The sequence below is a fragment of the Pseudonaja textilis genome, chromosome 2, assembly GCF_049901715.1.
Source record: "Pseudonaja textilis isolate UNSWEBS1 chromosome 2, rPseTex1.2, whole genome shotgun sequence".
Lineage (NCBI taxonomy): Eukaryota > Metazoa > Chordata > Lepidosauria > Squamata > Elapidae > Pseudonaja > Pseudonaja textilis.
In genome coordinates this window covers 215940283-215956274 of record NC_141991.1, presented here as the reverse complement: position 1 = coordinate 215956274, position 15992 = coordinate 215940283, and the positions used below count along the sequence as shown (strand labels likewise).

General features: G+C 39.1%; 1 protein-coding gene across 1 annotated transcript in view; it reads left to right on the top strand.

The window, feature by feature from the left end:
- The first annotated feature begins 244 nt into the window (after positions 1 to 244).
- Positions 245 to 15992, top strand: part of LOC113445422 (uncharacterized) — a 56363-nt gene continuing 40615 nt past the window's right edge. Inside the window, exons 1-3 of the mRNA XM_087927018.1 lie at positions 245 to 376; positions 12440 to 12577; positions 14187 to 14236. Of these exons, the coding sequence (XP_087783144.1) occupies positions 326 to 376; positions 12440 to 12577; positions 14187 to 14236 (239 nt within the window). The 5' untranslated portion in view covers positions 245 to 325. The remainder of the gene's footprint in view (positions 377 to 12439; positions 12578 to 14186; positions 14237 to 15992) is intronic.

The following is a 15992-nucleotide window of genomic DNA, read 5'->3' as shown; positions in this document are numbered from 1 at the left end:
CGCACGCGCCAAAGTGCACGTGCCTCCTCTCCGCGTTGAGGGCCATTTCGAGGCCGTTCCTCCTTTCGGATCCTGGCAGCTGTGTAAAACACGCCAGTAAAGCGTTCCACGGCGTTTGTAGTAAACCAATATAATCTTTGGGTCACAATGCGAAGAATTAGAATATTGATAGGGGAATATTATCACCTCCCTAGGAAACCTTGGGTTTCTTCAGATTTGAGGGTTCTTGTCGTAACCATCTGACAGGGTCCGTTGCCGGGGAAACGCGTCGCGCGAGAGGAAGCACTGGAAAGTAGGGTCGCCCCCTGCGGCTCCCCTAAGCATCATGAACGGCCGAAATGAGCGTCCGGTTCCTTTGCCTCGGACAGTAACCAAGGTAACGACTACAGGAAAAGAGTGCCCCACCCCTGCCCCGTTGGCTCCCCACGCTGGGCCAGCAGATGATGGAGTAGATTCCGTCGGAGCCTTGCTTCAGTCGCTGTGCCATCCTCCCTCCCTCTTCTATCCCGTGTAATCAGCACGTGTGAACCGTGCTCGAAGACGGGGGACGTTTAAGTTTAGGGAAAAGTGGGGTGTTTTTCAGGACTTAAAAAAACATTGACACCTGGAAAGACGCATTTGGGCAAAGGCATAGAGGCTGGTCCCGTTGGAGCCTTTCTTGCAAATGGCCGGAAAAATCGAAATAAGAATATAAGGGGAAAAAAAAGTTTTGGCCGGGTGCAGAGATTTTTTTTTACTACTTCTTAGCCGCTTATGGATCCTTTTTTCCTGTCACCGCAATTGAGAAAATCCCCCCCCTCCCCCAACCACTATTTGCTTCGGTTTAGATACTGGATGATACTTCAATTCCTATGATTTCTATCTGCAGTTTTCAGCTATGCTTTGGGGGGATTTTTGGCAGTTCTTGGGGCATCTAAAGCCCATCAGGTTAAGCAACGCATATTAAGATGAAAAGATGTTCTGGATCAATTAAAGTGCCTATCAGGAATGGGTTTTCTCTATAGGGGTGTGGGAGAAGCAAATGTCATAGACATGCATGTAGCTCTTTACATTGGCACCCAAGGACATCGGAATGGTTCTTATGACTCCAAGCAAGTTATCCTTTTTACAACCTTGTGGTTTGATGCAGTTACTGATATTTTTAGTAGGAATATACAATAGTGCCAAGGTGTCTTCAAAGACAGGCTTAGAGTCCACCTTTCTTGTATTCCACCAAAGTTTTTTTGAATGGCGTGAGTTACAGATGTTGTAAAATGAACATTCCATGTGGTACAAGGGATTCACATCAGTGCTGGGATTCAAATATTTTTACCACCGGTTCAGTGGGTGCGGCTTGGTGGGCGTGCTTTGCATGCATGCATGCACACACTTTGCATGCGTGCACGCAGCAAACATGCACTTTGCTCAAGCGCAGAGGCATTCTAACTCACCTCCGGAGCAAGCCTGCACTCTCCCGGTCCCTTCATCAGCTGCCCCACAGCACTCTTGTGCTGCGCAAAGCAGCTGCGCTTCAACTTCAGAGGATAAAGGTGAGTATGGGAGCCCGGGCCAGTGGGTGGGCCTAACAGCAGAGCGGTGGAGAGAACAGGTTCGATCTCCACTACTCATCGCCGCTACCAGCTCGTCCGAACCGGTGGAATACCACCACTGATTCACATATTAAAATATCAACTGTCTTGCCTGTGCTTCAAATTTGTTATATTTGTGTGTGTGTGTGTGTGTGTGTATGTGTGTATGCACTTGAGAATGATTGGCTCAAAGTCACCCAGCTGGTTTTCATGCTTAGGAGAGGCCCAGAACTTAAGTCTCCTAGTTTCTAAACCAGCATCTTAACTAATGTTCAAATGAAATACCTAAATCTTAGGTCCATTAGATCTGTATCTAAATTTACAATAGAAAAAACAGCCTTGGCTGGTACTAGTTGTAAACAATCTATTATGTAAAATTCTGATAAATTAAACCAAATCCTTTGTGTGTGTGTGTTGTGTGTGTGTGTATATATATATATATATATATATATTCTTAAGTTTTCGCGGGTACTTACATGTATGGCATTCGGCTTTGTTCGGGTATTTTCCCACGTCATAGTAGTTGTGCTTTTAAAGTTGTAGAGACGTTTCAGCAGAATTTCATCTGCCATCATCACAGAAGCCTGATGATGGCAGATGAGATTCTGCTGAAACGTCGCTACAACTTTAAAAGCACAACTACAATGACGTGGGAAAATACCCGAACAAAGCTGAATGCCATATATATACACACACACACACACACACACACACACACACACACACATATATATATGTATATACATATACATATACACATACACACACACACACACACATATATAAACTATTCTGAATGTATGCTCCCCAGGTGCTATCTTGCTGGTATTTATTTATTTATTTATTTATTTATCCATCCATCTTCCTAATAAAGCGATTTTGGGAGGCTTATGATTGTAACCTTAAGTAGGGTATTTAACATGAATAATTCATAGATCTCCAAAATTTGTACTTTACAATATCCTGACTGCACTTTTCTACATTAGATTAGACAATCTGTTTCATTCCAATATTATGCATTCAGTGATGCCCATGTGTAGAGATTACATTTATATTGCTTTAAATATGTTGGCAATTAAAAAAAAAACATAAGAACTTTATGAAACAATGTTATTCCTTTCTGAAAACAATCTCTGCCCTTATATGAGTAAGCAAGGTTTGTGGCATTTATTATACTGATGGATCTTTGATATTTTACCAGCTTTCTAAATCTGTTTCCCAGTCAGAATTCCATATAAATGCAAAACGTTCTCTTATAATAATTACTTTGTCATATGTTTGCTTTTCTTATATTTTGTAAAAGAAAACTAATACAGTGCACTTATAATTATATTTAAAAAATAATTTTAATTCAGTTGATCTCTTTCCTATTGAAGGAGATCGGTGTTTGGAAAAAATAACACACTTAAGTACTTGGTGTTACTTTATTTTTTTAAGAAAGAACAATTGGTCATTTTACAATCTTCTCAGCATCAATAAAAAAATTTATGCCTCTAGAGGGCAGCACATTACTTTTCTATAAAACAGGATAATACAACAGACAACATTGATCTGGGATTTTGTTAAAAGAAATAATTTTAAAAATACTGCAGGTTCAAATACTGTAGTATGCTTTTAAAAAAATATGAAATGAAGTTACTACTGGGAAAAATGCTTTAAATTGACTAAATTTACACTAAAATGTATTTTGCTTTGTAAAACACTTTGTGATTCACATAAAATCATTGTTCTGAGTTTCATATGATTATTGGAGCACTCTTTCCTTTGTCTTTGATGGGCATTGGATAGTGGATTTGAAGCTTGGGCATTTACAACCTGGTGCAAGCAGGTACAGTAGGAAATCCTATCCACTCGTGATGAAACCTTTCAGGCTTAATATATCTATTTTTACAGGTTCTCCTTACTACTGGAATTGTAAAAGATGAAAGATTTACACAGTCTGAAGAGACACCAGAATAAAAAATAATCCTTGCAGTATCAGAAGAAAAAGCAAAGATTAGAATATTCTTCCATTTAACACTTTTTTCCCTTGCTCTTTATCAAGTTATATATAGGTTACTCTTTGGGCCCTTGTTTTGGTTATTTCAGCATATGTTAAAGCAGTGCATTTTTGTTTTCAGATTACATGGGTGCTTTGGATATTGCTTGATCTATTCTGTGCAGAAAGCGAAGGCTGTGGTGGTCTGGCACTTGAAATGAGACGCAGGGAAACGTCTGAGCAAATGCCAGTCCCGAGCCAACTCAGGTAGCAGTATTCATTTAAGAAAGAAATCAAAAGTACAGAATCAAAAACAAATGACCTCAACAGAATGAGAATATGCAGCTGTGGAAAGTCCCATGAGAACATACAGGCACGAAAAATCCCATGGGAAAGTCTCTGCTGTGTACCATGAACTTTCACCTATATTCCTGGTCCCTCTAAGCTCGCAGATCAAACAGGATGAAACACCCATAGCAAAGGCACTACTGCCCCCACCAGGAGCATTTGCAAATCCCTAGATCTATGCGAAATAGCTGTACAAAGGATTTACAGAAAATGATTAATAAAATATATTACCATATTCCCTCCTTTTTTATTTATTCAAAGACGGGGGGTGTTTTAGTGGCATAGTACACAGTTCCCTCGCGACCTGGTCCCATACGTTGAAAGGCTGAGGTACACATTTGAAATAGATTAGGAATACATTGAATACAGCAACATAACATAATAAGTATAGCAACAATTACTACAACTGATTGAAGCAATAAACGTAACCATGAGCTGTCAGGAAGCCAATCCCATAGCAAAGCCCAAAGTGACTTATTGAAACCATCTTTTCCTGCTTCGTGTTCAGCTATGCGGTCTTCCATATCATGAACAGTTCTTGTAATGTTAGGCTCATAATTATGTATAAAAACACAACAATGTGAATGAATTAAGGCACAAACTCCTCCTTTGGCAGCCAACATTATGTCTAAAGCATAACGATTTTGTAAAGTAACTTGGCGAATTTCAGACACTTCTTCATTCAACATCTTAATGCTTCTAATAGTATTATTAAACATAGCAACAGTAAAATTATTTAAAATATGAATATCTCTATAGTTCATAGCTATTCCCAAAGGTGGGATTGCTGCTCTAGAAATCTGAGTTCACAAATTACCACCCATAGTTAGGCCAGAATCAACTTCTCGATTACGAATACGCATCCCAATCGGTAAACCCTCCAATTTATAGATGACAGGAATTACAAAACCTATAGTACATACTCCAGACCAATTCTTTGGCCACTGTTGATAGGCAGCGTCCCCACATAGCAACCATAACCCATCCGGAAGGGGGAAGTATTTTAAATGTTTATGATAGGTATTGTCGGAGGCCTGACTTTCCCACTTCCACATTAGCCACATCCAATTACAGAGAACATATGCCCCATGACTAATGTCAGACCTCTGAGTGACTGTCTGATTTATACAACAGTCATCAGAACCTTTCAAAGCCAGGGATAACGTAGAAGATATCCGATTTATGCAGTTATTCTGACTAGTCTTGCTTTTTACACATTTCATACATCCTCCTTCCAAAGGAATCACCTTCTTGCAGAGCGTAGTATTCCCCAGCAAAATAGATTGAATCCCTACAGGAGGACGGTAATAACAAACCGAGGCTTTAGTAGTGAAAGTTACCTTTGTTGTGAACAATGTTTGATTCAACTTTTCAAAGTCTGGGCCCCAGTGAATCCAGTGATTAAAGTTATTATAAGTACTTAATTCAGTACTGGTTCGCTCATTCAAAGGAACACCATGTAACAAAACTCCACCTTTCTCAGACCCAGGTACATGCATACAAAGCCAACAATTAGTTACATTTAAACCCTTAGCCGCAATCCGGACATCCTTGATATAGGAATTTTCTTTCCATAAATTATCTCCGAGGTCTCTAGTTTCCGAGATAATAGCAGCTCTTTGCCTCCATATTGGAGTTCGTGGAGGCATAAGACGAATGGAAAGAGAGGCTGTATAAGGTAACTTAGGCAACTCCAATTGACACCGATATTGTCCATAGTCTGAAACAGAAACATGAAACAGGATCAAAGTTGTTGCACAAGCTGAAGATATAATATCCTTGTCAGGTCCCGAGTAAAGAATGTCTTGATCTTTATGCCAGGACCAATATGCTGGAAAAATCAAAGGATGCCGCTGTTTGCAGATCAATTTAGTCCGATTCCCCAAAGGAACCTGCTGCATACAAGTTGGCAATCTCAGATAAGCAGTCATCTTTTCCCAGCCTTCACAGCGCCGCGCCTGGACTGCCGGCATCAAGAGAATCAGGAACCACAGGTGAATCAGGAACCACAGGAACGCCATCCTGCTCCTCTGAAACCTCCTTCACTGGTGCCTGCGAATGATCAGGCCGAATGCACCGACCAGGAACCCAACGAATTTGACCAAGATGTTCGACTGCTGCATAACCACGTCCCCACGTAATCAGCTCAGCAGGAACCCATGCCGGATCCGGAAGGAATCGCACCAACACCCGAGGCCTCACTGCATCTGTAGAAGGAGAAGAAAAATGCCTGCTGGCCGCACTCGCAGGGGGGTTACCAGACAAATTTAAAAAATTTAAAGTATATAAAGCTAGATTTAAATGATCTTGAATTGCCGGAAGTCCCAGGGGCTTCCTTCCTTTTTTATTTAATTTAGCTAACATGTTTTTGAGCGTGCCATTATGACGCTCTACAATAGCCTGTCCTGTGAAATTGTATGGAATTCCAAATTTATGTTCCACGGACCACTGTTTGCAAAACTGATCAAAGACTGTGCTCCGATAAGCCGCACCATTGTCTGTTTTTAAAGTTTGAGGCGTACCAGCAACTGAAAATGTCTTAATGCAATGATTAATGACATGTTTAACCGCCTCACCCCTTTGAGGGGTAGCCATTAGAAATCCTGAATAAGTATCCACAGTCACATGTATATACTTCCAGGGTGCAAATGATGGATATTGAGTAACATCCATTTGCCAAATCATTGAAGGTTTCAACCCCCTGGGGTTGACTCCCATAGGGATAGCCGTGCCCTGCTTTGAACAAGTTGGACATTGTTGAATTATGGCAGCAGCTTCTGCAGCAGTAAGCTTGAATTGGTGTGCCAACGCTTTAGCATTTTGATGAAAATAACTATGGCTGTCCCATGGCTGGACAGTGAGAACTGAAGTTACAGCACTGTCAGCTTTGGCATTACCTTGTGATAAAATTCCAGGCAGATTACTATGACTACGAATGTGAGCAACAAAACACACATTCACACGTTGCTCCAAACATCCTTGCAACAACAAAAGCAATCTTAAAATATAAGGTGATATTCCAGGAGACAAATAAGAACCTGCTACAAAGGGTAACAAATTATATACATACAAAGAATCCACTATTAGATTAAAATCCTGATTTTGAAAATTTTGAAAGGCCAAAACTACAGCAGCAAGTTCTGCCTGCTGGGCAGACTTTTGCTCTGATGTCACTTTTGTATGCCAAATTCCAGATTTATCTTTCCAAACACAAGCACCAAAAACTTTCCCTCCATCAGTAAAAATTGTAGGAGCATCTGATATAGGCTGAGTCACAAAAAGATTTGCTAAATTAATTCTAACTGATTTATACAAAGATAACCTAGAATCGGCTGGAGGATGACAAGAAAACTTCCCTGGCCAGGAATCTACCAAAACCTGCAAAAACTCACTATTGCAAATCATTTGTTCCCAGGTAGCTAAAGCAAAAGGAACATAACATGTTACTGGTTCCATACCAGCAATAGCCTTGCAGCGCTGACGAGTACGATTAAAAATATCAGCAAGCTGTTCTGTGACACAATTTATGGATTTCGATGGTGTATGAGACAAATGAATCCATTCCAGAATCCTTAAAGCTGTTTTTTCTTTTACCTGAACTATCAATGCAGTAGCCCTTCGTTCTGAGATTAAAATCACTGATAATGGACAATCTGGCAAGCATCTATCTGTCCACCTACGGCTTAAAGCTTGCTCAATCAATGACAAAATCTCCTTCTGTTCTTTATTCAGGGTTATTATGTCAGATGCTTGCTTAGCACTAGCCAAAGCTTGAAACAAAGGACTTAATTGAAGGGTAGTTAAACCCAAATACGGTCTGATCCAATTTATATGACCCAAAAATTGTTGTAGACCTACCAAAGTTAAAGGATCAGGAAGAACAAATTCCAATTTCAGAGGTGTAATGTGACTTATTTATGACCTAAATAAGCAAAAGGATATTCCTTTTGCAATTTCTCAGGGCTGACTATCAGCCCTTTCTCTTTCAGCATAGCAGTTAAAAGAATGACAGCAGAATCCATTGCAGCATCAGAAATATTAGCAGCTATCAAAATATCATCCATGTAATGATAAACCTTCCAATCCGGGAATTTACTCCGGAAAGGTTGCAAAGCCCAATCTACAAACATTTGACACATGGTAGGACTATTTAACATTCCCTGCGGAAGGACAGTCCATGCATATCGCTTAGCGGGCTGCCCCTGATTTATACTCAAAATAGTGAAAGCAAACAAATCTACATCTTCAGGGTGCAGAGGAATGGAGAAGAAAGCATCTTGCAAATCTAACACTCTTATGTTCCATCCATCAGGTATTAAATTAGGATTAGGTGTCCCACACTGTAGTGGGCCCATTGGCTTTAAGATTGCATTTATCCCCTCAAATCATGAAGAAATCTCATTTTCCCAGATTTCTTCTTGATAACAAAGACTGGAGAATTATAAGGACTAGTGGTAGGCACTATATGTCCCTTTTCTAATTGTTGTTGAACCAATTCATGTAAATGAACTAATTTCTCACTAGTCAAAGGCCATTGGTCTATCCACACTGGCTCCTGCTGGAGTAGCTGTAATTTTAATAACTCCACAGGTGGGTGTTCAGTCATCATGTATGACAACCTTTGTATCAAACTGTTGCATCAAATCTCTGCCCCACAAGTTAACGTGAAGGCGCAAAACAATCGGTTGGAAATGTGCAATAGCACTTCCCTGCTTTGTTTTGGCAGAAAGAATCCTCCTACTGACCCGTGCGTCTTGAAGTCCTCCGACTCCTCGAACAGACGGTGTAGGATCCGTCGGCCACTCCCTAGGCCATTCACTTTCGCTAATCACCGAAACATCTGCTCCAGTGTCCAGCAATCCAATAAACTTTCTGCCTTCAACCAAAAGAGTTAATTTTGGTTTCTGATCAGCCTTGACATTTTGCATGATGGAAAACACACTAGACTCACTAAACATATCTGTAGATCCAAATCCACCCTGACGTATTCTATCCGACTCCCCCAAAGACATATATGGCAAAACTAAAAGCTGTGCAAAACAATCCCCTTTTTTCAAAGATTGAGGAACAGATGAATGAACCTGAATTTTAATCTGACCCTCATAATCCGAATCAATAACCCCAGGAACCACAAACAATTTACGCTTATGAGCCGATGATCTAGGAAGAAGAAGACCCACGGAAGCTGGAGGCAACGGTCCATAGAAATCCGTTGACCCCAAACAAACTACATGTGGATATCCCAATTCCAAATCCTCAGCTAATGGAAGATCAATTCCTGCTGAACCTTTTGTAGCTGGCGACCATATTTGATCCCTACCTCTCTCTGGTGGCTCCAACCCTTCGGACATTACTTCACTCTTTAGAGTAGGGAGAATGCCCTGATCCCTGCTTCCTAGTTTTTTCCCTCAGAATGAAGTCTGCACTGATTTGCCCAATGGTATCCTTTCTTACATTTCGGGCACACTGATTTAGGACGAACACCCTGTCCCATTAATCTCTTTTTCTGCTGACTTTGACCCCCTCCAGGAGCCCGACATTGCGCTTTAAAATGTCCAGGCTTCCCACAATTGAAACAATTTCCCTTTTTAGCATTTCCTGCTTGCAGAGCCAGAGCCAAAGTCTCCATGTTAAAAGACTGACTCCCAACCTTCCTACATGCATTAATCAAATCTGCGATCTCTCGCTCTCCACTTGCTACAAGTGGATTTAAGATCTTTCTACAATCTGTGTTAGCTTGTTCTACTGCTAACTTCAAAAGCAATTCGTTCCGGGCGAATTGATTGTCAATTTGCCTTTCAATAGCCAATTTCAGTCTGCTAATGAAATTTTCATAGGGTTCATTGTTCCCTTGTTTGATGTTAGTAAAGGTCTTCTCACCACCTTTGCCGTCAGGGAGAGCCCCTACGGCTTGAAAAATTAACTGTGGGAGAAGAACGAACCCCTCCTCAGGCATTCCATCTCTCTGTTGTTCCACTGTTGTAAAATTACCAGCTCCGTAAAGCTGATCTGGGGTAACATGTGCTGTTCCCCTCTGGACTGCCAGCTGTCTCCATTTCTGATCTAACACCAAATATTGAGCTGGAGTTAAAATCATATTCAACAGAGCTCTCCAGTCAGCCGGAATCATTTTATTTCCATAGCCAACTGCTTCTAACAACGCCTGAGTGTATGGCGATCTAACACCATATTCTTTTGCTGCTTGCTTAACTTCCTTTAAAACTCTGAGAGGTAAAGGCTTCCACTCCCGCTGCGGATTTAATGCAGCGTCCATGCCAATTTCTACTGGATTAAGTTGAATCTCTACTCCAAATTCCACCAAATCATCTCCTGATAATTCCCCTCTATTTTTTGCTTCTTGAATAGCTGCAGTAACTGCATCTACTTGAACTCTTAAAGGTAAACTCTTATCTTCTGACAAAGTATTTTCAGTGCCTGACAGTCCTCTGGATTTATCTGGAGGTGCCGTCGGCGGCAATAAACGTACCGCATGGTAAGGCGGCAAACCTTCTTCGGGGGGTGCTAGGAGCGGTTGTTCATAAGTAGCTAATGCATCCATAACCACCCTCCAGGTTAACAAAATTGAAGAAGGGGCACGAGGTTCTTCGTGCAAAAATATCCCTATTTTTTTCTAGGACTCTACTTTAATACTACCTCCCTCTGGATATGACTGAATATGTTTCCAAACATACTGTAATAAGTCCTCAATTTCTTTCTTTCCTATGGCATGTCCTCTACTATGAACTCCAAAACCAAAACTATTCCCTATGATCCCTCTCAATTCCCTGATGTGCCCTTTCTGAGCCTTCGAGAGATCTCCCCCCATACTCACGAAAAGAATCTATCTCCGTCCAGCGAAGAAGATGAGGGCCCAGTCGACGTCCGCGACGATGAGTATAGGATGCGGGAAACGTATAGCCTTTCCAAGCTATCACGTCGGAACCTATAGCTCTTCCAAACTATCACGTCGGGGTCACCACTTGTGGTGGTCTGGCACTTGAAATGAGACGCAGGGAAACGTCTGAGCAAATGCCAGCCCCGAGCCAACTCAGGTAGCAGTATTTATTTAAGAAAGAAATCAAAAGTACAGAATCAAAAACAAATGACCTCAACAGAATGAGAATATGCAGCTGTGGAAAGTCCCATGAGAACATACAGGCACGAAAAATCCCATGGGAAAGTCTCTGCTGTGTACCATGAACTTTCACCTATATTCCTGGTCCCTCTAAGCTCGCAGATCAAACAGGATGAAACACCCATAGCAAAGGCACTACTGCCCCCACCAGGAGCGTTTGCAAATCCCTAGATCTATGCAAAATAGCTGTACAAAGGACTTACAGAAAATGATTAATAAAATATATTACCACAGAAGGCCTTGTTATTTTTATTTTTTTTGCAATGAATGTGACATATCTGTGACACTTTTTGCTAAAATCAGTGGCATTTGTGCTCACTTTTATAAATGTTCAGCAAATTAAAAAATTTCAGAACAAAACCATTTATGTTTTGTAAATTATACTAATAGAGATCCTTATAACTTTGAAAGTAGTTTCAAAGAAAAATGAAATTATAGACTTGATACTTGCCATATCAAAGAAAATTCATTTCCTGCTAAAATTTATTGCTTAAACCAAGGGTCTTCAAATTTGGCAAGTTTAAGACTTGTGGACTTCAACTCCCAGCATTCCTGAGCTAACATGACTGGAGGAAAAATTCAGGGAGTTGAAGTCTACAAGTCTTAAAGCTGTCAAGTTTTGAAGACCTCTGGGTTAAACCTTTAAAAGCCCAATAGCTTTTGGACATTGGACAAGCTAGTTTGACTTGCTATGTTTCTGAAAATGTGCATTAGAATAATATTACATACATCTTTATTTGCTTACTAAGAATTATTGCAACTGTTCCCTATGCCACAGTTTTTAAAATTAGAATTGAGTCATATAAAACAATTTCAAATTGTTAGTGAAAATGTGAAATGTTTTAGGGTTTGGGGGTGTATGTTAAGCAAACAATGGCTATTATATGCATTCAGATTAATGGACATACATACAGTACCTTAATGAGCTGTGGTGGCACAGTGGTTAACATGCAGTATCACAGGCTAATTCTGCCCACAGCTGGGAGATTGATGCTGACCAATTCAAAGTTGATTCAGCCTTCCATCCTTCCAAGGTCAGAGGACCCAGATTGTCAGGGGCAATATGCTGACATTTGTAAACTGCTCAGAAAATGCTGTAAACCACTATATGGAAAGGTATATAAGTCTAACTGCTATTGCTATTACTAAATGCTTAATTGATGCAGTGTGGTAACAAACAATCTTTGCATATTTTTTAAAGGTCTTAAAGATCTTATAAGGAGAAATAAGAAACTACTTAGTTATAAGTGGTTCCTTTTAATTTGAGGCATGAGATTAATTTGAAGTCTGGAGAATTAAAAAATTATAAAAACCATTCATGGTTGTATTATTCCATCTTGCCTATTTTTTAAATTGCCTTTCTTTTCTTAATGTCTGTTTGTATAAATTCATTTTTTTCTTGTGCTATAGGTTGGAAAGCCCAAACCGAAGGATTCTGCTTGCAGTCATCTGCCTCAGTGTTCGGTATATCATGATAATTGGCTGCTTAGAGAAGATGAGCACAACAATGAACATTACATCCTCCATAAGAATTTGAATGACTACAAGGTTAAAAAAAGTTGTGTTTAATTGTATACAGAGTTTAAAAGGGATTACAATAAGACTTGCTATTCAAGCAAGTTACTGTGCTGTTTTTATATTGAATATAGGAACTGACATCTTCATTGTTCATGCTTGGAATTTTCTATTTCTGAATACATTATCTTAGCACTCAGAATTTGAGATAAGCGTAAAATAATCAGACCATTGCAATTATTCAGAAATCTACCTAAGTACACAAGTAATAGAGTTGTTTGTAAAACAAGAAAATATATGTGCTCTCTGAAGAATCTGAATTTATAAAACTTTCTTTAACATTAAAAAGCAGCTATTTCCTTATTTCTTTTTTTCTTTTTAATAGTTTGAACTATTGGTTGATGGGTTACAGTACAAACATAATATTGCAATAAATTATAAATTTTAAAAATGAGAGAGCCAGTTTGGCATAGTGATTAAGACATCAGGCTAGCAACCTGGATACTGTGAGTTCTACTCCCACTCAAGCACAAAGCCAGCTGAATTCCTTATGCCAGTTACTTTCTCACAACCCTGTAAAGGAGGCAATGGCAAACAATTTCTGAAAAACCTTGCCAAGCGATCTCTGAGAAATGGATACAATTAAACAAAAGGATACCAGGAGAAAAAAAGTAGAAATTATAGCTAAACATTCTTATAAACATGTATTTAAGGCTTTTTCAAAAGCAAAAGTATAAGGCAGGTTTGACAGAGTTTTGGATTCAAAAACACCCACACGGCATACTTGTTCCTGTCATGTGTAACTCTGCAAAGAATGATAGATGATCTGCTTCTTGTACTTGTGATCTCCTAAATAAATTTGTGTGTCTTATCTTTAGTTTAAATTTATATCAGTCCATTATCAAATGAGCATTGGAGTAGCTGTGGCTTAATGATTTTACAGAATAATAGATGTGCATGTCATCAGTATAGTCTGATGATATCCCTCTGATTTTCTGTAAATATTAAAAAGTACTGAATACAGAATTGGAGACCATGGAATAGCTGCTCTTTCATGCAGTTTGTTTTTAAGCATACATTTTCTGAAAAGCTGAAATTGAATACAGCACAAAAAGTCTAGAAATTGTGTTAGGAAAAGATGCTGAAAGGTCAAGAAAAAACAGATTGTTTGTAACTAACCAGTCTAACTCATGTTGAATTTAATTTTAAATTGGTCATGATAATCTATGTCATTTGAGATAGTGAGCACTTTTCAATTATTTTATCCAGCTATGGGAAGTTAGACATTTATCTACTTGCCTGAGGTCCAACAATTGCCTTTGTCCAAGGAGGCATCCTATAATTTCTGAAGGAATAATTTATGATATTAACTAAGGTTTCCCTAATAAGCATCTTGCTAAGAATTAAAGTTATGTTAAACAAGTATCAAAAAGACAAATGACTTCCAATAGTGTATTCCTATTTATAAGTATTTCTTTTTGATGAAATATGTTTGCTTATGATAGTACTTCAAGATGATGTTAATTCAGCATGCCTAGAATTGTGAAACATTAGAGTATGAGTAGAAAAATTAAAAATTTTAAAAATAGAATTCTGTTTTCATCAGTTTTAATTTATACTTCTTCGGGGTCTGTTTTTTTAGAAACTTCAAGAAGAAAATATAAAAATAAAGAATGAATTGGAAGACTTAAGGTATATATTGAGTATATATAAATCAAAACTGATTTGGTATATTGAAAGCTATAGAGGTAGAAGATTCTGAGAGATCAACAGACTGAAATCCTCAGGTTGCCTAGTTTGAACTAGGCATTGTTTACACAAGATACTTAAAAACATTCTGGTAAGAATCTTTATTACACATTAGAATAAAACTGTTGAAAGAATATGGGAATGTTCTCTATCAACATGGGGAAGCAGTTCATTCTTAACAATCATTGCAATTCACTTTGGTGCCGTTTTTCCTCTTTCCCTTAGCTAAACAAATGTATAGCAAATCTCAAAACTGATAATTAAATAGCAAATGATTGTTGATGTAATTGGCATTTCTGCTTGGAGAATGTCTAACATTCAGTGTATATCAGCGGTGGGATTCGATTTTTTTAACAACTGGTTCTGTGGACATGGCTTAGTTGGTGGGTGTGGCTTTGTGGTCATGTGACTGGGTGGACATGGCCAACTCGACATCACTCATATCAAGGGGGTTCCTCACCTGGGCTCTCATGACCGTCTCTCATGACAGTGGGGAATGCAACAGTCATAAGTGTGAAAAATGGTCATAAGTCACTTTTTTCAGTGCCATTGTACCTTTGAATGGTCACTAAATGAACTGTTGTAAATCAAGGATTACCTGTACAAAAATACAAAAAGCTTCTTTGCTTGCAAGAAGCTGCCCTAAATACCAATTATTAGATTAAAAATACCTGCAAGCCGAAGTTACAAATCAGGCAGGGTGCCGGAGCACTTTGAGGAATGAAAATAGTTAAAATGCAGTGATAACTTCCAAGCAGCCAACTCTTGCTCATAAAGTGAAACCCTTTAGCAGAGGTCATTTAAGCTCTCCAGAAAAAGCACACCCAGCAAAAGCAATCCTTAGATCCATTTGCACCATTTAAAGCTGGTCTCACCTCACAAGATATCCTAAGGAAATCATTCAGATTTAAGGAACGGTCACATGACAGAAAGACAATAAAAAAAATCAGTGCCAAGCTTGCATTCTGCCTCTTGGAAGTATACCCCAAAAGGACAGAGCCAGATAGTACTAAAGCAGTGAGGAAGACCCCTTCCCAGATAGAAAAAGAAACCATGAGGCAGGAAAAAATTCAAACACAATACAAATCATTAAATCACAACAGTAGCTGTTGTTTGTTGAAGCTGAATAGGGAAAATTGTCCCATCAATAAACACAGGATTAAACTTCACCAAGCACAGAATTATCCTTCACCAAAAAACAGTTTTAGACCAAAACTCAGAACGGGTATGTAAACTCACGTTTGAATGTCAATCTCTCTAGCTAGCCAAGAAGCCTTGCTGAATGTCACTCATCTTGGTTCCCTGTCACTAAAAGCTTTGCTTCATTATTCAATTATTTCTTCGAAGTGCTGATTGTCCAGGGAAGTATTTCTTCCCAATAGCAGTGTAAAAATCTTAAAACAACCCTTCCCTTTTAAGAAAGCCAAGCCCCAAAAGCTCAGGAGACAGCAAGTCTAGGCTGTCTGCCAAGAATGTAATAAGGGTGGAAAAAAACAAAAAGAGATTGCTTCTAATTACCGGTTCTCCAAACTGCTTAGGAAGTTAATAAGGGGTTCTATAGAATTGGATAGAACTGGTAGAATCTCACTCCTGGTGTATATTGTACAGCACTTCAGTTCTCCAGTTCTAAGACAAAGCTGATAAAATCTCCTTGAACCTTCAAACTTATCTTCCGTATAATAGCTCATATCTTCCCTAG